We start from the raw sequence: 26452 nt of genomic DNA, 5'->3' as shown, positions 1-26452 counted from the left end.
AAATACATATACCAGCTTGCTCATAGACTTCTGTGGTGTGTTAACTCAGCTGCATATGCACAGCTCAGTTTACATGGTACCCGTGTGCTGTGCAAGTGCAGATGTTATGGCATCCCGTGCCAGCCAATGAAGATGCCCAAAGACTAGCACCCAGAGGGAGCTAGAGAGAAGATACAGCATGGGCAAGGGACCCCTCGTGGACCTTGGACCATTAGGGAGGAGGTGAGTATGACTTTAAATAGATGGGTTTAGTTTGGCTTTAAATCTCAGTTCCAGAGGAACACAATCTATAAATGGAGGATGAGAGCCTGTGACAGCTCCTCAGTTCTTTTAACCCCTGCTGCAACAGGAGATTATGGCGTCTGGGCTAGGGCATCAGATGATGATTTCTACTGAAGTAGAAGATGTTTCAGGCATTTTTTAGGTCTGTAAGTACTGGTCTCCTCCACCTAGTGCTTTCCATTGGCTAAGACATAAATTATGGAAGTGCGAATACACATGTAACACATTTGGATATGCTTGCAAAAAACAAATGTATAAATACCTAAAATATTGCACTGCTCAGGCTTGAATGCAGCTTAAAATGGAACTAAATCCTTCACAGCCAAGGAATCTGCCATCTCAGCATCTGTTTGATCTGCAGTTGCCATGATGCTGCAAGTGTGCTCAGTTATGATGCCAACCATTTGATGGTTTGACAGTTCAGTTGACAGTTCAGTTGAGAGCAAAACCAAATGTGACAGTTAGCATTCATCACGTGCCTTGAATGTAAGGGCTTATTCACACCAGGGGCAGACTGACCACTTGGAAACTTGGGCAGTGCCAGAGGGCCTGGGGTCAGTAGGGGGCCCCATGAGATGCCCCTGGTACCTTTTTCATAGGCTTTTTTGAGTTTGGGCAAGGACACAGGGGCCTCATGATCCCCTATTGCCCGGAGGCCCCATGAGTTGTCAGTCCGCCCCTGGTTCACACCATGTGCAGAGACAACATTTTTCTGCACGCATTCTGCAAGGGCACAACAAAATCAATTGTGCTTTATGTGCCCTGTTCACAACACTAGTATCACATGTGGATTTTTTCTGCGCAGGAATCTGCAATGTGTGTAAAACTAATTGTGGTGCGCATGAAAACTGATGTAAACTGATGTCTCTGGAAGTGAAATCTGCATGTTTCCATAATTTTTTCTGCTCGTATGGTGTGAACGAGGCCTAACGGTTTTAGAAAACAGTTAAAGTGGTTGGAAACTTTAGACACAAAATATAAATAAAGCATATCCCTGTATAGTGTGTACTTGTTTCAATCCAGAGCACGAAGAGCCATTTCTCTCTGCTGCCTTGTTCCTCTTCTATCAGCACGAAACACTTCTGAGATTTCTTGACACCAAAAGAAAACTGGTGACGGGAGGGACCTCCCGCACACAGCCTGTGATTGACAGTCTCAGCTCTGTTCCTGTATGCTGTATGAAGTAGGGCGTGTTCCTTTCCTCCATTCAGCGCTCAGTGCTCTTCAGTGTAACTTCACCTCCCGCCCTCTGCTTTTTGAAAGCTCAAACAACTTTATGAATCCAACACTTTGAACAGCTGTAGAGAAGACTGCAGATGAACAGGTACAACGTATGTAGGAGGATTTGTTTCACCTCTGTGTATCACCTGAGACCAGTCACTTCACTGGGTAATATGTAAGGGTTTACAACCATTTTAAAGCAATGGGTTCAGCTAAGCTTTAAGGACTGCTTCATACCACAATTTCTGCATTCCAGATGCGTTTCAGCATGCACATTTTTGATGCATTCCAGTGCGTTTTTGTGTCTTCTCTTTTTTTCCCAGTCATTTGAGTACATGTGCTTTCCAGTGCATTTTTAATGCGTTTTGCATTATTCCAGATATGCTTCATATAGAAAAAAATGCAACATGTTCTACTTTTGATGACTGCCTTAGAATATACTGCATTTGTGTTAACTAAGGCCATTGGGATCCATGTTAAACACTCTCCATGTATTTTTGATGCTGAATAAAACCACACTGGACTGCATCTGGTGTGAACCAACCCTAAGGCTCCAATCATACCTGTACATTCCTGAAATTGTTAATGGCACCCCAAATGTGGCTTGGTGCCCAGGTTCACACTGACACAGTGTGGGAAATGCAGCGATTCCTGTGAGTTTCCCACAGCGCATAGCAATTGCACTGTGTTCATGCAATCTGCTGTGGATGTCAAAGTTAACGACACTCCAAAAGCAGGTCGCAAAATACAGTGTGTTTGCCTGAATCGGATTGCATGGTTATGATTCCATGCAGCAAAAAAAAGATTCCTTCACCTTTTTTGTGCAGATGCAGTTTAATTTGAGTCATAGAAAATGAACGAGTTCAAACTGCACCACACAGAATCACATGTGATTTTCACAGGAAAGTAGTGCAATTACTGTGCGAATCAAATTTGGTTCCACAGTGTAACCCAGGGCAGAAAGTGCAGTTTGTCATTATAAAATTCAAATTAAAAAAACCATGTTAAGCTTGCTGCCCGAAAAAGGTGCAGGAGCTTCTTTTAGCACATTCAAGCGAATGGGCTGGCCTGTGCTGTTGCAAGTAAAATGTGCCAAAAAAAAGTGTGAATAAACACGTTATTGTGACATGTAGGTGTGAATGAAGCTTGAAGTGGAACTAAAGTCTAATATTGAAAAACTGTTAGCAGGCAGGTTGGTTTTTGCAGAAAAGATACTGTATGCTATGTCTTCTGCAATAAAATAAACCTATCCGCCTACTCACTGTTCTCTGTAGAGTGTACACTGAGCTGAGCTTGTGCAGCTGAGTATACATTCTGGCACAGTGCCTGCCCCTATATCATTCCATGCTGGCCAATCAAAATGGTTGAAGACTGGCACTAGTAACAATCCACGGAGATGCTGGGGTTGTCGAGGGACCTTGCAGGCATCAGACCGCTGAAGTGAAGGTAAGTATGCTGAGCTCAGTGCCACATTAACATGAGGGGCGATCAAAGGGTTAACAGTGTGCTGTATGCTGTTTTACTAGGGGCTGTGTCTGTGTGCTTCACTGTAAGCACACTGCTTTGCTGTGCACAGCCATGCAAAGCAGTGTGCAGGAGCTGACAGGGGAGAGAACTGTATTGTTTACAAACAGTTCTCACCCCCCCATTGGAGATGCTCAGCAATCACCGGGCACTGGCAAGTAATCACCAGCCAGGACCCAGTAATTGACAACCGCGAATGGTGACGTGGGTAGGGCGCGCGCCCCCTACCCGGAAATGCAAACTCACGTGTATATATACGTACTTTTGCACACCCGTGCCGCCCTGTAACAGTACTTCTGCTATAGGGCGGCCGGGAAGCGGTTAAAGACTCGTTCACACAGGCTTTGGTCTCTATAAAGCGATCCATGTTTAGAAAGCATTTGACAGACAGTGAGAAGGCATTGTATTACCTCCTTACTAGCAATGTTAATTTTGACATCAAATTTCTGTTCAGTTTTAGTCATAGTCTTTTGACTAAAATGTCATTTTAGTTTTAGTTGTATTTTAGTCATCTGAATTGTTTTAGTTTTAGTCATATTTTAATCAACTAAAATCTTCAGTACAATTTAATCAACTAAAATATAATGGGTTTAGTTCATTTGTATTGCATTATTTAACCTCCCTGGAGGTATTCCTGAGTGTAGCTCGGGGTTAAGTTTCAGTACCAAAAGCGGTAACCCCGAGCTATACTCGGGAATACCCTGCAGCGTTGCTCAGGGATTCTTTCCAGCACTTACCTTGTCCTGCACTCCCGCGATGTCCCCCCTGCAGCATCCCTGGTCATCTCCTCTGGCTGATGCTAGCATCCGTCTTCCGATCCCTGTGAGCGTCAGGACGTACGGGGGACGGAACCGGTGGGAAATTAAAAAATTTTAAGTGACATTCACTCAATACAATAAAATCTCATAGTATAACATTACTGTATCAAATCATTTCACGTACATTTTGTTCTTAGTGCTTTGTCCTGTGCCCTGCCTGCATTTGTACTGTTCTTTCTGCCTGGAAACTGAGAAATGTCCATGGCGTCTAAAAAGCGTCCCTTTAGGTCAAAAGCGGTTTCAGACCAGCTAGAGAACAGCAATAGTAAATTAGAATCACTTGCAGAATTGAGTGATTTATTTCTTTCAGGTACTTATATAGCGCTGTGAATTTACGCAGCGCTTTACATTTATATTGTACATTCACATTAGTCCCTAAACCTCAAGGGGCATACAATCTAAAGTCCCTAACTCACATACTCGGACCAACTTAGGAGCCAATTAACCTACCAGCATGTATTTGGAGTGTGGAAGGAAACTGGAGTACCCAGAGGAAACCCATGCAGGCACAGAGAGAACATGCAAACTCCAGGCAGCAGGTGCTGTGGCTGGGATTTGAACCAACAACCCTAGTACTGCCAGGCAGAAGTGCTAATTATTTAGCCACTGTGCTGAGTGATAATGATTTATGGGGAAATTCATCATCAAACACTGAAAATGATTTTGCGACCTTTGCTCAGTGATGTGCGAACTTGGCGCTATATTTCAAATTTCAGTGTTTTCGGTTTGATTATATTAATTAAATGTATTATATTTTATGATTTTTTTATTAAATTCTAATTTATGATTTCGTGTTTCAAATTTTAACATACCTGGGATGTTTACTAGACTCTTGTTCGGACAGATTTCAGTGAGTTATTCCTAAAAATTACAGGCCTACAATAAAAAATTACATATTTCCATGCAAAAAAAATGTACCGCTTTGAGCACAGAAATACTGACATAATCAGACCGCTAGGGAGGTTAAGCATTTCTCTAGAATTTCCAAACTCATTATAGACTCCTGGAGTGAATCTAGTAACATGTTAGTTATGGTATTAAGGTTTGAACAAACTACACAGACACAGATTTAGCCGTTATATAACGTCTTTATAAATAAAACCAAATTTTGTTACAAGAAACATCCCTCCCTTACGCGTTAGTTCCATTTTCGTTCGTTACGAAATTTTGAATTGATTTTTGTTTAGTTTTCACCACTGAAAACACGCCACTGAGGAAAATATTTTTGTCAATGAAATAAACACTGCTTCCCAGTGCCTTAACCATTCACTAGCCAGCCACAACTGTATGCATTGCACGAAGTTGCAGGGTGCTTTAACTGTCCTTTACTGTGAATGAGCCCTAATAGGCAGAAGCTGAAGGAGTTGTGCATAGCAACCAATCACCCTGTAGCTTTCATTGTCAAAACTTAAACACTAGAAGCTGATTGGTTACCTCGCACAACTGCTCCAGTCTTGGTAAATTCCCCTCACAGGGGTTCTCATGAACCTGCTGCAAGACTTCTGACCACATACACACTGTCAGTAAAGTGCCTCCAATGCCCCATTGAACCGCCATAACGGTAAATATCAAAAGAAAGGGAAGAACGACCACGAAGTACACCGACACCCCCAGCTGTGGTCAGTCAGCCCTGTTCCCGCATCAAAGATGGCCGCGCCGGCCCCTCCCTTGCTCCATGGGGCAGCTCTATCCCTTCCTTCGTCACGGCCTCGCCTCTCTCCTGCTCCAAAGGGAGGAGGAGAGGCCGGGACGCGCGGCGGTCGCTGTGACGTCGGTGCGGCCGCTCGGTTGTGTTGCTTTGCAGGGCCGGAGAGACGCACAGTCACATCCTGTGTGAGCGCCGCGTCTGGACCGAGCCCGGATGTACCGGAGAACCGGAGCCGCGAAGAGACATGGCGGAGAAACAGCTAACGGCCCAAGAGGAGCGGGTGAGCCGGGAGGAGGGGGGGCAGATGTGTCCAGATGTGCAGTGTGTCCGTGTACCTGCAGCCATGATTAGCTCGGAGGAGCTCGTAATCTACACCCCGGGTCACCATTGTACCATGGCTGCAGCATCTCTCCTCAGCTGGTTCACCTCTGGGGTCACCCCTCCCAACATGGGGGGCTTCTGATCCCTGAGTCAGGAGCTATTGATTGCACTGCTCTGCAGCCTCTCTCTCATACGTCGATTGCTCCAGCATTTTTTTCCCCCTGTGCGCTAGGATGTGGCTGATTCAGGAGGCACACTTCTGTCTATGCTTTTCATCCTTTATTGCTCATCTCCTGCTTCCTCTTAGCAGCCACTTCCCGTCTCCATTCATGCCCTCCAGCGATCGTTCAGGGCGTGTTTCCGGACGACGATCACAGCGGACCATGCCGGGCGATTGACATGGCTGCTTGTGATCTCCAGCAGGGTGACAACGTACAAGCACAGTTGTCAGAGCGTTGTCACCACAGGAAGTGCATGCACAAGGTCCACTATCCTGGCGGTGGAGCCTCACCGCACTGCAAGGGTTAAATGCTTGTTCAGGGGTAAAGGACGAAGGTGTAATGCTAACCATACACTAGTCAAAAAAATCGTTCAAATCTGTTTTTGAATAACTAACACATGGTCAAACGAGATTGCCGTCGTGTAATGACTGGATTTCGATCAGCAAATCGTTCAGTGGACCTAAATCTGTTTTTAATTCGTTGTGGCACATGCGGGGGGCAGCACAGTGGCTAAGTGGTTAGCCCTTCCACCTGACAGTACTATGGTTGTTGGCACCTCCTGCCTGGAGTTTGCATGTTCTCCCTGTGCCTGTGTGGGTTTCCTCTGGGTACTCCATGTACTTACCTTTATATTGTCATTTTCATGACAAGTATGCTTTATTCCAATTATAAATTTAAAAAATACAATTTATAGCGCAACTCAGGGTTCGAGCCCCCCCTCCTTTCCCTTGCAACATCTCAGGCATCTTCAAATATAAATAGATACACAGTGGCTAAATGGTTAGCACTTCCACCTGGCAGTACTAGGGTCATCAGTTTGAATTCAAGCCACAGCACCACCTGCCTGGCGTTTGCATGTTCTCCCTGTGCCTGTGTAGGTTTCCTCTGGGTACTCTGGTTTCCTCCTACAATCCAAAGACATGCTGATAGGTGAATTGGATCCTGTTTAAATTGGCCCTTGTATGTGTATGTATGAATGTAAGTTCCCTACCTTAGATTGTACGCCCCTTGAGGGTTAGGGATTGATGTGAATGTACACTGTGTATGTATAGTATGTGTGTGCAAGGATGTTCAATTTGTACCGCCCGACGCCCTGGATGGTTTATTTATTTTTCCTTTTAGCAGGCTCACCTGTCAGGTGGAAGCATTCGGAGGGCTGCGCTGCCACCTGATTGCTTCCACACAATCCACTACAGTGCCAGCCTCTGCCCCCTATGTCTCCTGGGCTACACTTGCCCATCTGCAGATCCGGGACCGGGGAGGGGGGAGAGCCGACATGTCCACTCCCCTTCTTGTCCTGACCCGCAAGTGATGTCAATTCCAGGTGCAGTTGACAGATTTCCTGGTCGAGAAAGAATGTAATGCAGTGTGATGTGCACTGCATTACATCCAGTGGAGTACAGGGGAGACATGCGGGGTCTTTAAGACCCTGGCTATCCCAATAAAGAGAACCTGTTACCAAAAATCATCATATAGAAAACTCTGTTCCTTCTGAGATGGAAAAAAAAAGTAAAGTAAATAAAAAATGTTTAGTTGTAAAAAAAAAGTTACACCCAAACATATACACCCCCCCCCCGAAAAAAAGTTTTGAGGCCCCCCCACCCGCACATATACGCATGTAAAAATGTGAAAGCACATGCTGGGGCGCTTGCTCATGAACACGTCGATTGCGATACATGTTACATATCACCGCACACACCAGAGTAAGAACAGTCATTTTAGCACCAGACTTCCTCCAAAACACTAAACTGATGAGCTATAAGGGGCTTTAAAAGCATCACCTATAGAAAATATAGGGTACTGAAGTTTGTCGCCATTTCACGAACGCGCACAAATTTAAGGTGTGACAAGTTGGATATCTATTTACTCAGTGCAACCTCGTCTTTTATATTTTACAAAAAAAATTAGTAATTTATTGCTTTTCGTGCCCTAAAATTAACAGTTTGTGATATCATGTGACATAAAAAAATGAATCTACTGCTATTTTATTCTGTAGGGTCTCTGCTTTCAGAAAATTTATCATGTTTGGGGGTTTTGTGTAATCTTCAGGCCTAAAAGGATTTTTTAAACGTGTGCGAGAAACGCAAAAATGGCTGTCAGCGAAAGGGATAAAGGGTAAGCTGGACACTCCCCTTTCCTGACAAGCACCCAGTTGGTGCTCATTACACTGCAAGGTCTCTCCCCTCCCTGCTAGTCCCCAGGTTCGGTGCTGGAGAGGGAAGGGGAGGAGGAGATAAATAGTGCAACGTTAAAAATATCAAAATGTTTAAGTCGCCATAAAGCCCATTTTATTTTTTTAAAAGCACCTCTGATTTAAATACGGTTTTTGGTTAATTTTTTTTTTTTAATCTGGACAAGTAGATTGACATGAGGGACACTGTACTAAGGGCACTGGGCAGGAAGGGGTTAACATGAGGGGTGATCAAAGGGTTAACTGTGTGCGTTAGTGTACACGGCCATCCAGAGCAGTGTGCTTCCAGTGAAGCACACCGTCCCTCTGCCCCCTAGTAAAACACTCCCAGCACTCAGTTAACCCTTTGATCACCCTTCATGTTAACCACTTTCTGCCCAGTGCCATTAGTATAGTGTCAGTGCTTTTTTTGTTTTTTTTTTCCCCCGCACTGATCACTATTGGTATCACTGGGGATGTCAGTGACACCAAGCCATTTCCCCCCGGTGTCAGAATGTCCGCCGCTGTCCCGCTTATTAGTAAAAACAAATTCCAATATCTGTGCCGCCATTTGTAAATGCTATGATTTTCACGCAAACCAATTAATTTACATGTATTCAGACTTTTTTTTTTTTTGTTAGCAAAGATGTCAAAGAATACATTTTGCCCTGAATTTATGACAAATTTTAGATTTTTTTTAATTTTTTACTGGACATGTTTAACTGCTTCTGCCCCACCCTATAGTAGAAATACTGCTACAGGGCAGCACGGGTGCGCAAAATCACGTGTGTGTATATATATACATTATCATTATACAGTATTTACAAAGCGCCAATAGTTCGCTCAGCGCTGTACATTACAATGGGGGGACAGAACAATAACAATACAATGCAAAACATGAGGGGATCGAGGGCCCTGCTCTTTTGAGCTTACAATCTAGGAGGGAGAGGATGGTGGCACAGGAGGAGAAAGCTGTGGGGGATGGAGTGGTAGGAAGAGTGGAGGAGGTCGGCAAGTTAGCAGGGGGTGGGGTAGGCTTCCCTGAAGAGGTGGGTTTTCAAAGGAGAGGAGAGTAGGTGATAATCTGATGGGTTGGGGCAAGGAGTTCCAGTGGAATTGTGACACCCTGGAGAAGTCCTGGAGGTGGGCATGGGAGGAGGAGACCAGAGAACTAGAGAGAAGGAGGTCTTGTGAGGAGCGGAGTGTGCGTGCTGGGTGGTACTTGGATATTAGGTCGGTGATGTAGTTCGGGGCAGTATGGTGGACGGCTTTGTACGTCAGTGTTAGGATTTTGAATTTGATCCATTGCGCAATCGGAAGCCAGTGGAGGGATTGGCAGAGGGGGGTGGCGTAAATGGAGAGGTTGGAAAGGAGAATGAGTCTGGCAGCCGTATTCAGGATCGACTGAAGCGGGGATAGCCAGCGGCGAGGCAGGCCAGTGAGGAGGGAGTTGCAGTAATCGAGTCGTGATATGATGAGGGAGTGGATGAGCTGTTTAGTGGTTTCTGGGGTTAGGAACGTGCGTAGTTTGGCGATGTTGCGGAGGTGGAGTCTGCATGAGTTTGTTAAAGATTGGACTTGGGGCTGGAAGGATAGGTTGGAGTCCAGAATGACACCAAGTACTCTGGCCTGCGGGGCGGATTTGATGGTGGCGTTGTTGGACATGATGGAGAAGTCAATGGGGGGTGGGGTCCGGGCTGGGGGGGAAGACAAGAAACTTGGTTTTGGAGAGGTTCAGTTTAAGGAAGTGGAGCGACATCCAGTCTGTCGCTCAGTATGGGTGTGATTCGGGTGGAGACTGAGGGGTGAGGTGGGGGGTTGAGAGAGAGATTTGTGTGTCGTCGGCATATAGGCGGTAGTTGAAGCCGTGAGAGTGTATGAGTTGGCCAAGGGAGGAGGTGTAGATGGAGAAGAGAAGGGGCCCGAGGACGGAGCCTTGAGGGACCCCAACAGAGAGGGGGAGTGAGGGGGAGGTGGTAGCATTATAGGTAATGCTGAAAGAGCGTTGTGACAGGTAGGATGAGAGCCAGGAGAGAGCAGAATCTCCGAGGCCGAGGGAGTGTAGTTTTTTGAGGAGGAGGGGGTGGTCAACTGTGTCGAAGGCCGCGGAGAGGTCAAGGAGTAGGAGCACTGAATAGTGGCCATTAGCTTTGGCGGTTAGGTCGTTGGAGAGTTTGAGTAAGGCAGTTTCGGTGGAGTGTAGGGGACGGAAGCCGGACTGTAGGGGATCGAGGAGGTTGTTGTCGTTGAGGTGAGAGCTTAGGCGGGTGTAGACTAGGCGCTCGAGGAGTTTGGCTGTGAATGGGAGCAGGAAGGTGGGTCTGAGGTTGTTCGGGTCATTGGGGTCCAGGGAGGGCTTTTTAAGTATGGCGGTGATGTGTGCATGCTTCAGAGGGGAGGGGAAAGTGCCGGAGGAGTGGTAGAGATTAAAGATGTGGGTGAGGGAGCATAGGATGGAGGGGGAAGGAGGTTGTAGACATGATTCATGCTCCCCCCAGATAACATCAGATTGCTTGTCAGTACGCCAGTGATCACATTTAACCCCTTAATTGCCAGGAACACACTCACATACGCAATAAACCTCCATTGCTAGTATAGTGTCTGAGCGGATCGATATCTTTGATCAGATCAGTACTATACCAGCGTTCACATTAGTATAGTGTCCCCATAAATGCAGCATTAGCAGAATCAGCCCCACCACCTGCGTTTAGTCCCTACGCTCCCCCCCTTCTCTACCAGCAAGTGCAGTGTTAGTAGATCACTGTCACTTCGTACTTTGCGCACAAAACCGCAGTGTTCACAAAATCAGGCCTGATCTCTGTTAGCACTTGCCAAATTTTTTTGTAGCTGTTCAAGCAGTCCCTAACAGCCAGGTGCTCTTTTTCCGTGTGTCGCACTAGGTACCTATAAACTTAGTGGCTAAAACTTTAATGGAAAGGTACTCTAGTGAAGAGGCCTACAGGATTCTGAGCATGTCAGATGAGAGCCAAGGGGAAGACTCACTGACACAATGAGCCTCAGAATACGTACCTGTAGACAGCAGCAGCACCCTGACAGATGGCTCAGACAATGGAGAAGAGGTCCCTGCTAAGATCAGGCGTACCCGACCCCGTTCCCAGGTTGCTGAGATGTTACAATCGCATGATGACTCTCATATGCAGCAGAGTGCCAGTACTAGTGCCACGCTACCTTTTGATGAACGTGCAAGCACCAGCAGCCCAGTACATCTTAGTCTTTCACATACCAGCACTGCAGTATCACTTGGTGACGTGGCGAGTCCAATAACTGCAGTACAAGCTGGTGCGGTAGAGAACACAACTAGTGTCCCACAGTCACCAAGAATTCACACACAGGCCCGTAGAGCCCCTAGTATCCTTCTGGATGTGCTTGCAAATCCGGATTGGCAGCCCACAAATTCTGCAACACCCGTACTCCCCCCTCCCCCATTCACTGTCCAACCCAGAAATCAGGTGGAAACAGCAAATTTAAATACTCCCCTTGATTTTTTGGAGCTGTTTTTCACAGAAGATTTGTATGCATTGATTGTGGATCAAAGCAATTTATATGCACAACAGTTTATCACCGCCAACCCAAATTCAAACCTTGCCAGACCATTCGCATGGAAACCCATTACGGTTTCCGAATTTAAAGTTGTTTAGGTCCTAAATTTGCAGATGTCTATATTATGTCTAAACCAAAAATTTGCAGATGTCTATACTCCTCAACAAAACATCTGCTTGATGAGTCCCTGATTAATTTTTCTGGTCGCTTTGAATTCAAACAATTTTTACCCAGCAAGCATGCCAGATATGGGGTCAAGATGTAGAAGACCTGTGAGGGCGCAACAGGCTATACATTTAAGTTTCGGATTTATGAGGGAAAAGATAGTCACGTGGAGCCCCCCAGATGTCCATACTACATGGGGAGCAGTGGCAAGATAGTTTGGCACTTGGTGTCATTCTTTTTCCATATAGGGTACCACTTATACGTGGACAATTTTTATTTATTGTACTATTTAGACATTTGTACAATCTTGGAATTGGCGCATGTGGCACTTTGCGACCTAGTCGCCGGGGCTTCCCCCAAAGGCTTGTAAATACCCGTCTTAGAAAGGGGGAAAAAGCCTGCTGGAGAAATGAGGATGTCATTCAGCTGGAGCACCAACAGGGTCTTGCTCTCAGAATATACATGAGTAGGTGTGTGCAGTGCTGTTGGATGAGATTTTTCATCCGCAGATAAAAAGAAAAGCTGAAGCATGGGGGCCTGGGGTGGCCAGATGGCCCCTATGCTTCGGCATATATATTCTATAATATTTTTTGTCACATTTCATATGTGCCCACCATTAGAAGTGGGTGGATGCAGGGCGTTATATTCTAATGGTGGGCATACCACACACTTTTTTTCTGGCAGAGATTTCTTCTCCTTTTTTCATTCAGCCCACAGGCTGCATAAAAAAACCCCCAAAACTGGTACATCACTGGACTTTGAGTGGTTATACCAGCTGCAGGCATCATCCTGGTATCGTTTTTTTCAGCTGACGATCGGCTTTCATGTAAAAGCAATCCTAGTGGCTAATTAAGCTGCAGGATTACTTTTACAAGCAGAGGGAAACGTTGCCCCCCCTCCCCCGCTGCCTTCCACAGCCTTCTCAGGCAGTCCTGTGCCATCGGGGAAACCTGAGAATGCAGCCGGTGTTTCTGGCAGCTGAGCATAGAGCTGATTGGAGACCAGAATGGTGCCAATCATCTCTATAGTCTAAGAAATTGGAAGCTACAAGCATTTCATCACTTCAGTTTTGCAGGATATAAACAACGCCATTTGTAAATTGGGAAAGCATCTGGTCACACCGAGCAATACATCATTTAACTGACAACTTTGTGTAAAAAAAAAAAAAAGTTTGTCATTTTCAGAAAACTTGTGGGGAAAAAAAATAAATCTTCCATGGACTCAATATGCCTCTCAGTGGATGTCGTAGGGTGTCTACTTTCCAAAAAAGGGTCATTTGGGGGTGTTTGTACTGTCCTGGTATTTTAGCATCTCAATAAATGTGATGGGCAAAAAGAAAGTAAAAGCTGTGTAAATTCCATTATCTATACCATAGTTTGTAGACGCTATAACTTTCACACAAAGCAATCAATATACACTTATTGGGATTTTCTTTTACCAAAAACATGTAGCAGAAAAAATAGTTTTTTCAAAATTTTCTGTATTTTTTTGTTCATAGTTTGAAAAATAAAAAGCACACAGGTGATCAAATACCACCTAAAGAAAGCTCTCTTTGTGTGAAAAAAGGACATAAATTTAATTTATGTACAGTATTGCATGACCGCGCAATTACCAGTTGAAATAGTGCAGCGCCGAATAGCAAACAAAAAGCCTGGTCAGGAAGGGGGGTAAATCCTCAGGAGGGTAAGTGGTTAAGTGCCAAATGATTTCTAGTTGTGTTTGGATGTTCTAGTGATGCAGTCACCCTTCCATGTATCATAAGCAGGTCCTTGACCAATACTGCAGCCGCATGTGTTAGTCTAGCACACACATCCCTATTGTGCGGATTGGACAGTGAGGGAACAACAATATGCTAGTCTTCTTTCATCTGCTGTCCTTTTGTCAGCATGATCCAGGCTGACTCATTGGCTAGTAGGAGTGTGATTGTACTTACAGCCATTTAATTTCAAACATTCAGTTATTTTGTTAACCCCTTCGCTGGCGCCTCCCGGCCCTTTAAGGGTTTCAGGAGGCGTGGCGGGGTTTAGGGTCACGGTGGTCACATGATTGGGAAAGGTCCCGATTGAAAGAGGAGATCGGGCCTTTCCGTGAGTACCGGACACGTGTGCTGGGAGGGCGCAGGGCGCGCGCTATCATCACATATGCTCTTTTTTTAATAGAACGCAAATGTGCGGCCACTCGGCGTCTAGGCCCAGACGCCGGGAGGCCTCACATTTGCGTTTGGCCAGCGTGAAGAGGTTAATCAATACTTAACGTGTTTTTATGCCAAGCTGTAATGCTTGAGGCTCTGCTCCCATTTACGAAGGGAGCTACATGAGATTGTACTCGAGTCTTCCCTCTTCACTTTTCAGATACTCTGTGGGGGAGATTTACTAAACCTTAAACACACAGAATGTGGTACAGTTGTGCATGGTAACCAATCAGCTTCTATCTTCAGCTTGTTCAGTTAAGCTTTGACAATAAAACCTGGAAGCTGATTGGTTATTATGCACAGCTTCATCGGATTCTTTGTGCTCCAGTTTTAGTAAATCTACTCCAATGTGTAACAGAGCTAGCAGCACACCTAGCATCTTTAGCTTTTTTCCTCCATGTATTGCACATTCAAGATATAAGATGCTAATGTGTCAAGTAGAATTAGTCTACAATAAACCATCAGTTATTAGAGTTCTCTAACCTGTTTTTGAACTGCAATTAAATATTGTATGTGTCAGTAAGTCAAAACACCTTGTCATTGTTCAAATGCAAACAGAACAGTAATTAATATTGTATTCTAGAATGTCATAAAAATGAAAATATATTTTTGTATGTTTCAACATGCATTTTAACCACTTCCTTACTGCGCTAAAGGCAAAAGATGGCTACAGCGTGGCTCTCCAGTTCTGGGAGGGTGTTCATGGATGTCCTCCCAGAAGCGTGCCTCCCGCACATCCCCTAGGGACTACATTGAGAGATCTCTGTGACTGCTGTGACCCAAAGACACAGTACATCACAGATCGGGATATGGCTCTCTGATTGGCCCTCTTGATCATGTGATGGCTGTGTCCAATCACAGCCATCATACAATGTAAACAGAGGCATGTGCCTTAGTATTGGCTCTCCCTCTGAGCTCAGTGAGGAGAGGGAGAATGGGATCGCTGAAGTCTGTCATGGATCTGTGTAGCTGCTGATTTTGAGGTGCAGCTACACACATCACATGCAGTGGAGCCATCAGTAAACCAAGCACTTTCTTTCACAGTGTCTAAGTGCACAGCAACATCTGTACCAGTGTCTCATCAACATCCAAAATAGTGTCCAATTGCAACGTCAACATTTGTCTGTATCCCCAGTGGACCATCACCATCTGTCAGTGTCCCCAGTGGACCGGTGACATCTGTCAATGTCCCAGGCCAGTTACTAGTAGAGGGGTGTCATGTCTACCACCAAGAATTAGGGCCCATACCACATGGTGGGAGGATTAGCAGAATGTGCTATGAGGTATAATTCTAAGTATGCCTGTTCGGTGTGTTAGAAATATCTTCGAAATTGACATTGTGTAAAATAAAAAAAAAAATCACATTTCCCAAAAACTTGTGGCAAAAAAATTGGCATGTCGAAAAGACTCATTAATCCTCGTAGAAAATATTTCGGGGTATTTCACTTTCCAAAATGTGGTCATTTTGTGGATGTTTCCATTGTCTTGGTGCTACAGTGCCTCCAAAAATGTGATAGGTAGTCAGGAAATTAGATCTGTACTTTATGCCCCTATAATGCCTGAAGGTGCTCCTTGGATATTGGGCCCCTCTATGTGGCTAGGCTGTGAAAGTCTCACACATCTGGTATTGCCATACTCAAGAGGAGTAGTTGAATGTGTTTTGGGGTGTTTCTTAGCATGTCCATGCCATATGTTAGAAATATCTCATAAATTGACAACATTGTGTAGAAAAAACAAGTTTTCATTTTCTTTCCACAGTTTCCAAAAACATTTTGGCAAAAAAATGACATGTTCAGAAGACTCATTATGCCTCGTAGAAAATACATTGGAGTGTTTGCTTTCCAAAATGTGGTCATTTTGTGGGTATTTCCATTGCCCTGGCACTCCAGGGCCTTCAAAAGTGTGATGGGTAGTCAGAAAATTAGATATGTAATTTACGTTTCTTGAAAGCCCAAATGTGCTCCTTGGATTTGGAGTCCCTCTATATGGCTAGGCTGTGAAACAATCTCACACTTGAGGTATCGCTATACTCAGCAGTAACAAAATGTATTTTGTGTAATTGCAAGTATGCCTATGCCATGTGTGAGAAATAAGTTGTTATAATTAAGATTTTGTGGAAAAATGTTTAATTTATTTTTTTTCATTGAGAAAAAATTACAACTTCAAAAAATCCACCATGCCTCTTGCTAAATTATTGTTATTATTATTATATACTTGTATAGCACTGTCAATTTATGCAGCTCTTTACATATATATTTATATATATATATATATTTATTATACATTAACATCAGTCCCTAACCCTCAAGGGGCATACAATCTAAGGTCCCCAATTCACATTCATACATATACATACTAGGGCCAATTTAGAAAGGAGCCAATTAACCTGCCAGCATGTCTTTGGAGTGTGGGAGGAAACCGGAGTACCTAGAGGAAACCCACGCAGGCACAGAGAGAACATGCAAATTCCAGGCAGGGGTGCCATGGTTGGGATTCGAACCAACGACCCTAGTACCAGGCGGAAGTCCCTAGTACTGCCAGGCGGAAGTGCTAACCATTTAGCCACTGTGCTGCCTATACTAAATCCCTCCAGATGTCTACCTTCCAAAAATGGGTCATTTGGGGGATATTTGTACTGCCCTGGCCTCAGATGGGCCCTTCAGTACATCAGAACTGATCAATTTCTATAAATACAGTTCACTCAAAGTATTCAGACCCCATTTAATTTTTTTCAGTTTTGTCATGTTGCAGCCTGATACTACAGTTTAAATTTTTTTTTTCTATATAATCTACACTCAGTACCCCATAATGACAAAGTGAAAACCAAATTTTATAAATGTTTGCAAATGTATGAAAAAGGAAAAACTGAAATATCACATTGGCTTAAGTATTCAGACCCTTTGCACCAACACTTGAAATTTTAGCTCAGGTACCTCCAGTTTCTCTTTGTAGTTGCTGAGATGTTTCTACACATTGATTGGAGTCCACCTGTGGTAATTTAAATTGATTGGACACAATTTGGAAAGGCACAATCCTCTCTATAAAAGTTCTTACAGCTGAAGATGCATACTGTATCAGAGCAAAAGCCATGAGGTCAAAGGAACTGCCTGCAGAGCTTAGAAATATTTGATATTTCAAGGCACGTATCTGGGGAAGGCAACAAAAGAATTTCTGTTGCACTGAAAGTTCTCAAGCACACAATGGCCTCCATAATTCTAAAATGGAGAAAGTTTGGCACATCCAGGACTCTTCCAAAAGCTGGTCACCCATCCAAACTGCGCAATTAAATGAGAAGGGGCTTAATAAGAGGTGACAAGAACCTGATGGTCACTCTGACTGAGATCCTGTGTGGAGATGAGATAAAGTTCCAGAAGAACAACTATTACTGCAGCACTCCACCGATATGGGCTTTATGGCAGAGTTCTTAGACAAAGGGTTTTCTTCAGTGGAAAACTCATGAAAGCCCGCTTTGAGTTTGCAAAACAGTACCTGAAGGACTCTCATTGGGGTTTCATGTGTTTTGCATTGAGAGGCTTGTCTGCATGCACTGGCTGGCTGTAAGTAGTTTGTAGGGAAGTGTCCAGGGCTCTTTACACTGTGTGCACAATTATTAGGCAAGTGAGTATTTTGACCAAATCATCATTTTTATGCATATTGTCCAACTGCAAGCTGTATAAACTTGAATGCTTATTGAATTTAACCTCTTCACGCCGGCAGCACACAAATGTGCGGCCTCCCGGCGTTTGGGCCTAGACGCCGAGCGGCCGCACATTTGCATGCAATTAACAAAAAACATATGTGCTGAGAGAGCGCACCCTGCGCGCTCCCAGCGCACAGGTCCGGTACTCACGGAAAGGTCCCCGTCTGCTCTTTCGATCGGGACTTTTCCCAATCGTGTGACTGCCGTGATGACGCGGCATGGCGGTCACATGATCCCTAAACCCCGCCCTGCCCGTCCCGGCTTCTGAAACTCAAAGGGTGGGGAGGCGCCGGCGGGAAGGGGTTAAGAAGTTTTGGTGATGGTTTGGAAGGTAAGGAAGACTGAACCTAGACCACCACTGAACAAGACATAAGTTGAAACGTCAAGACTGGGCCAAGAAATATCTGAAGACAGATTTTTCAAAGGTTTTATGGACTGATGAGTGACTCTTGACGGACCAGTTGAATGGGCCCGTGGCTGGATCAGTAACTAGCACAGAAATCCACTTTGACTCAGATGCCAACAAGGTGGATGTGGGCTAGTTTGACCTTTTTTGTGTTGTAGATAGACTCAAAATCGGCTCCCAAACCTACTGCCAATTTTTAGAAGACACTTTCTTCAAGCAGGAAAAAGTCTGCATCTTTCAAAAAGACCATGATATTTATGCAGGACAATGCTACATTGCATGCATCAAAGTACTCGACTGCGTAAAAGTGTTTAAAGATGAAAGAATAATGACATGGCCCCCTTCTTCACCTGAACTAAACCCTATTAAGAACTTATGGGTCCTTCTTATATGGGAGATTTACGGTGAAAGAAGATCGTACACCTCGCTGAACAGTGTCTGGGAGGTTGTGGTTGCTGCTGCACAAAAAGTTGATCCTCAACAGATCAAGAAACTGACAGACTCCATGAATGGAAGGCTTATGACTGTTATTGAAAAGAAGGGTGGCTATATTGGTCACTGATTTTTTTATTTTTTTTTTTAAATTTCAGAAATGTTTATTTGTACATTTTGAGTTGTTTATTTAATGTTTATTTTCACCTGTTAAAGTGAGAATAATAAAGTGAGATGGGAACATTTTCGTTTTTCATTTAGTTGCATAATAATTCTGCACACTAAGCCTGGCTTCACATATTTGCGGTGCGATATATCGCATGTGATTCGCACAGGAACCGCACCGCATTCCTGTGCAAATCACATGCGATTTGTGTGCGGTGCGATCAGAGCCATGCATTTTGTATGTCTCTAATCGCACCGTACCCGCACAAAAAACATGCAGAACCCTTTTTTTGGTCCGAACTAGAATCAGAACACATGGATATTCACACCTATGCGATCCTATTCTGCACATCGCACCACGTTTTGTGGACTGCTTTCAGGGTGTTGTTAACTTAACATGCACACCCACAGCGATTCGCATGAACGGGGTTCTGCGGTGAAGAACTCGCACAGAAAACGCTGCGCATTCCACACACCATCAGTGTGAACCAGGGCTTATAGATGACCATTAATTGTGCGCACACAGATATTCTCCTAAGAAAGCCTAAACGTCACTTTTACTTTCTTAAATATTCAGGTTTAAGGTTTACTAACATTTTGGATTGATCAAGAGCACTGTAGTTCAGTAATGAAATTAGTCCTCAAAAATAGAGCTCGACTAAGGCTGCATTCACACTAGAGTGTTTCAAATCGCGGACGGAAGCTATGCAATTCTGCCCGTGATTTTAAAAATGCGCGGTGAATACACACATTCGTGCCTTCAGGTGCCACACAGGGCGTTTTACCGCGCAACATATACTCCGCGATCGCACAAAGTCACAGGATGCGCAACGCCCAAAAAGGTCCTACACTGCCCTGTTGATGTTTGCACTGTTAACCACTTGCCCTCCTGAGGATTTAACCCCCTTCATGACCAGGCCATTTTTTTTGCGTTATGGCGCTGCATTACTTTAGCTGACAATTGCTTGCCTCCGTGGTTTTTTTTTTTTTTTTATTCTTTGCGCTATAAGCAAAAAAAACCAACAATTTTGAGAAATAAACAGTTTTTTTTTACTTTTTACTATTAAACATGTCCAGTAAAAAAAAGTAAATCAAATTTCGTCATAAATGTAGGCCAAAATGTATTCTGCGACATACCTTTGCTAAAAAAAAAAAAAAAAAAATCCCAATACGTGCAAATTAATTGGTTTACATTAGGGATGCACCAATTTTTTGGTGGCCAAAACATTTTGGCCGAAAACACCTCTTTTGGGGACAAAAAATGATGACCTCCTTTTTTTTTTTTTTTTTTTTTTTTTTTTTGCGACAGGTTCTTTTTGCGACATCCAGGGTCTAAAAGATCCTGTATGTCTCCCCTGTACTCCATTTAATGTAATGCAGTGCACTTTACACTGCATTACATTCTTTCCTTGCCTTGATGGCCGGGAAATCTGTCAGCGGGTACCCAGAAGTGACCCTACCAGCCAGCATCTGCTATGCCGGTCCCTGGACTGCAGATGGGCAAGTGGAGCCCAGGATACATGGGAGGGATTTGCACACAGGGGGGCCCGGGGGTTAGGCCCCTTTCACACGTGCGTTCCAAATGTCCGTTGTCTGTTTTTCATCTGTCAGTTTACGGATGAAAAATGGACCCCCCCATGTATTTTTATGGACTAGCAGATGTAAACGAATGATCATTGGTTTGCATCCATTAATGTTTGCATCCGTTACATTTTTTTTTTTTTTGAACGGAAGAAAATCCTATTTTTCTTCCTTTAAAAAAAAAAAGATGTAAATAGACAAAAAAAGGATGTAAACAGACTGAACTGATGAAAAAGAGTGGCCATGTGAAGGGGGCTTTAAAAATAAAATAAAAAAAAAAAAAACGAACTGCCTGGCGCCCAGAACTACTTGTCTTGGGCGTCGGGAGATATAAACTGCACATCCCTCATCACTTAACAAGTAGAAATAATTTTCATAAAAATAATTGATTTAAACTAGAACAAATAAAAAATACTACATTATCAGCCCTGCCCATGTCAACCTTTTAGATCTCTTGATTCATGTTCTTGTAGGACAAAACCGGCTCCTTCCTCAATGCATTACAAATTCAAGATACTGATGCGTGAAATAAAATTGACCTACAGTGAAACATTAGTCACAAGTTTTAAGACAGAGTTCTCTAACCTGTTTGTGAACCACATTTAAATATAGTATATAGCAATAAGTCATACTAATTAACAACAAAATACTGTAGGACCAGCGAAGAGCCTGACTCCAGCCAAAACCTTTAAACTTTGTTTTTATTTTGCTTTGGACAGAATGTAGAACAGTTTAAATTGCTGTATATCACCCCATTGGGGATTTTACATCCTGCTTCTTTTTCTTATAATACTAAGCCCAGGTTCACACTGAATATAGCTTTGAAATCCCGCTACTTCACTTGAAGTAGGGTAATTTCAGATCCGCTGGCCAGTGTGATTTCATATGCGGCTTGCCTGACATCTGTGTGACTACAGTCACACATGAAATCGCCAAAAATAGTACAGGAACCTTTTTTCAAAGTCGTTGCGACACTGCAAAGTCGTAGTTACATTGATTTGAACAGATCTAGAGGCACAAATAGGGTGCGACTTGTCATGCAATTTGGAATGATCAAATTGCATGACAAGTTGCACTAGTGTAAACCAGGGCTAAATGAAGAATCTAATTGGACAGGAAATCACAGGCAGCAATAAAACGCTAACAAAAGTGTTTTTCCATTACTTGCGTCCCTTTGCATCCCCGTAACTAGAACTGAAATTAGGGTAAATCTTTCCAGTGGAGACACCTTAGTTTAAGGATAAGTTCACCTTTTAACAAAAAATAATAAATGCACATTTTTTTTGCTGGTAAACAAATGTGCATTTATTATTTTTTGTTTCTGGAGCCTCTAAAGCACAGGTGTCAAACTGGTGGACCTCCAGCTGTTGCCAAACTACAAGTCCCATGAGACATTGCAAGATTGACCGTTACAAGCATGACTCACAGAGGTAGAGGCATGATGGGACTTGTAGTTTCGCAACAGCTGGAGGGCCGCCAGTTTGACATCCCTGATCTAAAGCATTGCACCAGCAATCAGCAGACTGTTGGTGCCATGCAGGTCTCCCTCTAACCTGTCAGTGTATCAGCTTTCCCATACGGGCAAGCAGATATTTACTGACAGGAAGGCTCAATGAACGACCACGATGCTGAATATGGGTGTAACTTGTTACAAAAGTTGAACTTATCCTTTAAACTTGGACATAGGGTTTAAAGTGACACTAAACAATATTCTTATTTTCCAAAAATAATCCATACATATCCACTACTTAGTAGTCCTGTAATCTATTTTTATAATCGTTCCTTACTGTGCTTTCCATCTCCATTAAAATTTTTAAAGTTAAGCTTGTACAGTTTCTGGTGCTGGGGGGTTGCAGCTCTGTATGATTTGGGGTGTAAAGGATGGTCTATCGCAATGCTGCACGAACATTAACCTTATACTAATTGAATGCCTAGTAGTGTATACTCTCCACCTGCATTCAGATATATTCTGTGGCGAGCCCAAACCTCTGTCTTACAAAATACTATCTGCAGAGAGAACTTAGATTTCACGTGGTCCAGAACGCAAATGGCCAGACCCCTCCCCTTTTCCCCCCTTCATCAGAGATCTAAGGATCATGGTTTACCGAAAGTGCCCAAGTATGTTTGTCGCTGGTGTCCAATGGCAGGTTGAATCATAGCCACTGACCAGGAAGAAGGTATAAATCGTCAGTATGCATTTTTTTTTTTCTCTCCCTGACCACTGCCACAGCACTTATTTTTGTTTCAGTCATCTATTAATTGGTTTACCATTGAAAAGCAAAGTGATACATACCAGCATGGGGATATGTATTACAGTACATTCAGTACAAAAAAATAAACAGCAGTTACAGTTGCTGATAACATTGGCAGGAAGTTCCCAGAGCATTAGCAATAGGATAAGTATAGGTGACAAGGCGGGTTAAACCATAGTCATAATTCTAAGCTCCATTAAATGAGCCAAGATCAGCCACGATAAGCCACAGCACTTATTTTGAAGATCTGAGTAAGTGATCAAGTAGGCAGATGGGTCTCCTGAGGTTTTCAGTTTTGCTGCATTTGCAATCCAGCAGGCACATGTTTATTGCCACACATCACTGAAGAGGTGGAGTTGGGGGGTCCCTTGAGGATGGTCCACCATTCCTAATATTTCAAACATATGCTGTGATTGAAGCATTCTTGTATATTCCTTGTAAACATTGTTTTGTATGTATGGCATTTTCCATGGTATTTTCTGTGTCCACGGGTTTCTCCTCCATGTCAGGCTGCATTATGTATGGCCGTTTTCCCTGGTATTGTGCACCCTACAAGGTTTTCCTTGCCAACTTTGGTAAGCCATGCCTGTTGTGGCAGGACATACTGGTGCTTTTCTAAAGACAGCTGGACCCTTGTCCTTTTTTTTTTTTTTTTCTCATTTAGACACTAGCTCCTGATGAGTTCTCTCTTTATTGCTATGTATAGGTGGCAAAAAATGCAAAAACCCACTGAACATGTGAATGCTTGTGTTGACCAGAATATCCATGTATTGGCCATAACTACATAGGGCTACTTACTTCTGATGATTGCAAAATGAGCAAACAGTGTGCCAGGCAGTGGGAAAAGTGAATCGAATTCTAGAGATGCATCACTTAGAGGTGTCACGAGAAGGAGGTCCTGATTCCTTATGTTGATGCTTCGTTATCACTAGAGGGATCACCAGTAGGAGGATCCTGATTTCCCTATGTAGATCTTTAGTCCAACCTTATTTAAAATAATGTTCTGTTCTGGGGACCTCAAAGATATTAATAAGATAGTGAGTCCAGAGACGGGCAACAAAAATTATAAAAGATATGAGGGGTAAACGTTTGAGGGAAAGACCGCTGACTTGAATTGTAAATTTGTATTGAGCCACAAGTTTAGAGGCTACAGCAGAGGCTGATCATTATGAACACAATGATCAGCACCGATGCAAGCATTGCCATAAGAGTATGGGTTTACTTTTTAGCTTCATCCTATTCCTTGTGAGCTGCTAGTACATAACAAATCTTTCCCAGCCCTCTGAGAAGTACACCCTTTCTGTTAAAAGCAAGGTAGATACCCGTGGGAAGGCTACAATCTTTTCTGGATTCTCATACTGTTCCTTCTCTGATGTTGGCTCTGGTCTGTGTGCTCGCTTCTGAGACTTCACACAGCAGAGCTCCTTTTACATAGCACACAGGTCAGATCAGATTCTCTTAGCCTCTATCTGCACACTTTGTAGGTGGATTCTATACTGCACAGCCATTCTTATTTGGGAACATCACAGGTCAGAACTGCAGCATAGCAGACAGCTACACATTGTGCAGATAGAGGGTGTCTGTAAGAGAATTGATCGGAGCTGTGCGGCTTGAGGGAGGGGGAGAGGAGCTGTGCTGCCTGTGCCCAAACTGTGTGCAGTGTGGGGATGTGGGAAGGCGCTCCATGGGCACAACATTCATGGAGGATGGGGAGCACACCTGAAATCTGGGTGGATTGCTAAACATTCAAACCACAAAGGGACGATTACTGGGACCTACATGACAGATGAAGTACTCCTGCTACACAATCAGAAGGAGGGAGGAAAGAAATGGCAGCTGATTTGTGATTATGGTAATATTTGTTAATTACTTAGCCTATCACATACTTCCCCTTTTAATTTTAGCATCTCTGAGCCAGTATATCAAGATATAGATGTCTAAATAGTGCCTGAACAAAGATTGTGCTGTCCTGGTGAGAAACGCAAATGAGGACATAGTAAGGGATGGTAGGATGCATGTTTAGTGCTCATTTTTGTGTTAGTTGTAATATAGCTTCTCAATGATAGATGTTACTTACAAGAACAATTTACTTCAGCCACAATCATTGGCTCCCGCTGATGTCAATCACAGCCAGTAAGCCAATGAGGAGAGAGTGGGGGGGAGCTGCAGCTGTGTGTTTCTCTTATGGACGCATAGAGCAGCAGCTCAGGAGCGAGCACACAAAAGTGCCCTGAGAGCAAGCTGCTTGCTCAGGGGGGCACTGCTCAAGGGGGTGGAGCCAGGAGCGCTGGCGGGGGACCCGAGAAGAGGAGAATCAGGGCTGCTCTGGGCAAAATCACTGCACGGAGCAGGTAAGTATAACATGTTTTGTTATACAAAAAAAAGCTTTAATACCACTTTAAGCTTTCTTCCTGTAATGGGAATTTGTTAATTTTTATATCTATGCCTAAATTATTTTCATATCTTAGTGGAGTAACTAGAGTTGATCATCAGCTAAAATTATAATTCAAATCGATAACAATAAAATGAAGTGCAGTAATGCCTCGGTTTACGAATGTTTTACAAATTTTTTTCGCCATATCAAGTGTTCACCCCACCTTTAAGCTACAAAGGCAGTGGACTGGGGTGTTCACATGCCACAGCAAAAATGATCCCTCTGTTGCGTTTAACAGCAAGTACTGCCACCAAATATACCCCTTTCAAGCGAATTGGGCCACAACATATCTGCCTCTGCACACAATTGCAGCATAGTTTGCAGGGTTAAAACAGATGTACGTGAACACGGATCGCTTTTCAGAGGTGTGATACGTGTGCTGCAAGTCTAAGCCTAGCCTTCTGACAGGTTTTTTTTTTTTTTATTGCTGTCCATGTCCCCACTAAGTAATGTGAGATCAAAAAAAGTTAAATTTGTCACCAGAGGTGAGGGTTAAGCTGGTCATTCCTGGTTCATTTTCCTCCATTTAGCCAGCGGTCTGAATGAAAAACTGAATGTATTCTTCCATCCACATGTTCGAGATGGGTGGAGGAGCCCTCCCCACTGTCCTGTTGTATTCTGACAGGGAGGAGACTCCCCCCACTGGCAGAATGTACAGATCAGCACTGCAGCCTATTGTAGCTTTTATCCAACAGGGTGGTTGAACAGAAGTTGATCAGTAGATCGACTCCTGTTCAACTACAGTGGCCACACATGGAGCAAAATTTCTCCGGTCCCTGCTGAACCAGCCGAATGTCAATCTATCTATGGCCACCTTTACTGTTCCAAAAGGGACACCTGTTCCCTTCCTGTTGCATTTTCAATACAGCAGTGAAAGACGCATCATATATTATTCATACGATCGAAGGCTAAGTTAAGAATGGATTGTAAGCCTTGGCAATCTTCCTATATTGGAAGGTTTGAAGAAATTACATTAGTGTGAAAGACCCAAAAAGGACTTGGTAAAAAAAAACAAACGTTGAGGTGGTTAACTTTTAAAGCAGCATTAAACCCAAAACCAAAAGTATATTGCAGGATGCCAATCATTAGATGTAGTGATTGCATTTGTTTTCTTTTATAGTCTTTCACCTGCTGATATGGCTGTTAATACTCCTTCTGTATTAGAGTGTCCCCACTCTGGATGAAGGCACACAGGGGGCATAGAAGACAACAGCATTGTCAGTCTGGGTGGAGGGGAGTGTTAAATATACTAGCAGATTTAAATACACTAACACATTGAAGCCAAACTCAATTCACACTATATAATCAATAGCAAGCCATATTTTTTTCCTTTTACAATAAAGGTTTAACTTGACTGCAT

The 26452-nt window shown here is 43.6% G+C and overlaps 1 protein-coding gene across 1 annotated transcript in view; it reads left to right on the top strand.

The window, feature by feature from the left end:
• Window positions 1-5557: 5557 nt before the first annotated feature.
• Window positions 5558-26452, top strand: part of LOC149473651 (tyrosine-protein phosphatase non-receptor type 9-like) — a 101986-nt gene continuing 81091 nt past the window's right edge. Inside the window, exon 1 of the mRNA XM_089676246.1 lies at window positions 5558-5773. Within this exon, the coding sequence (XP_089532372.1) occupies window positions 5738-5773 (36 nt within the window). The 5' untranslated portion in view covers window positions 5558-5737. The remainder of the gene's footprint in view (window positions 5774-26452) is intronic.

Source organism: Staurois parvus, unplaced genomic scaffold (genome assembly GCF_062004578.1).
Source record: "Staurois parvus isolate SC_StPar_1 unplaced genomic scaffold, SC_StPar_1.0 ptg000013l, whole genome shotgun sequence".
NCBI classification, from domain to species: domain Eukaryota; kingdom Metazoa; phylum Chordata; class Amphibia; order Anura; family Ranidae; genus Staurois; species Staurois parvus.
This window is presented reverse-complemented; position numbering and strand designations above follow the sequence as displayed.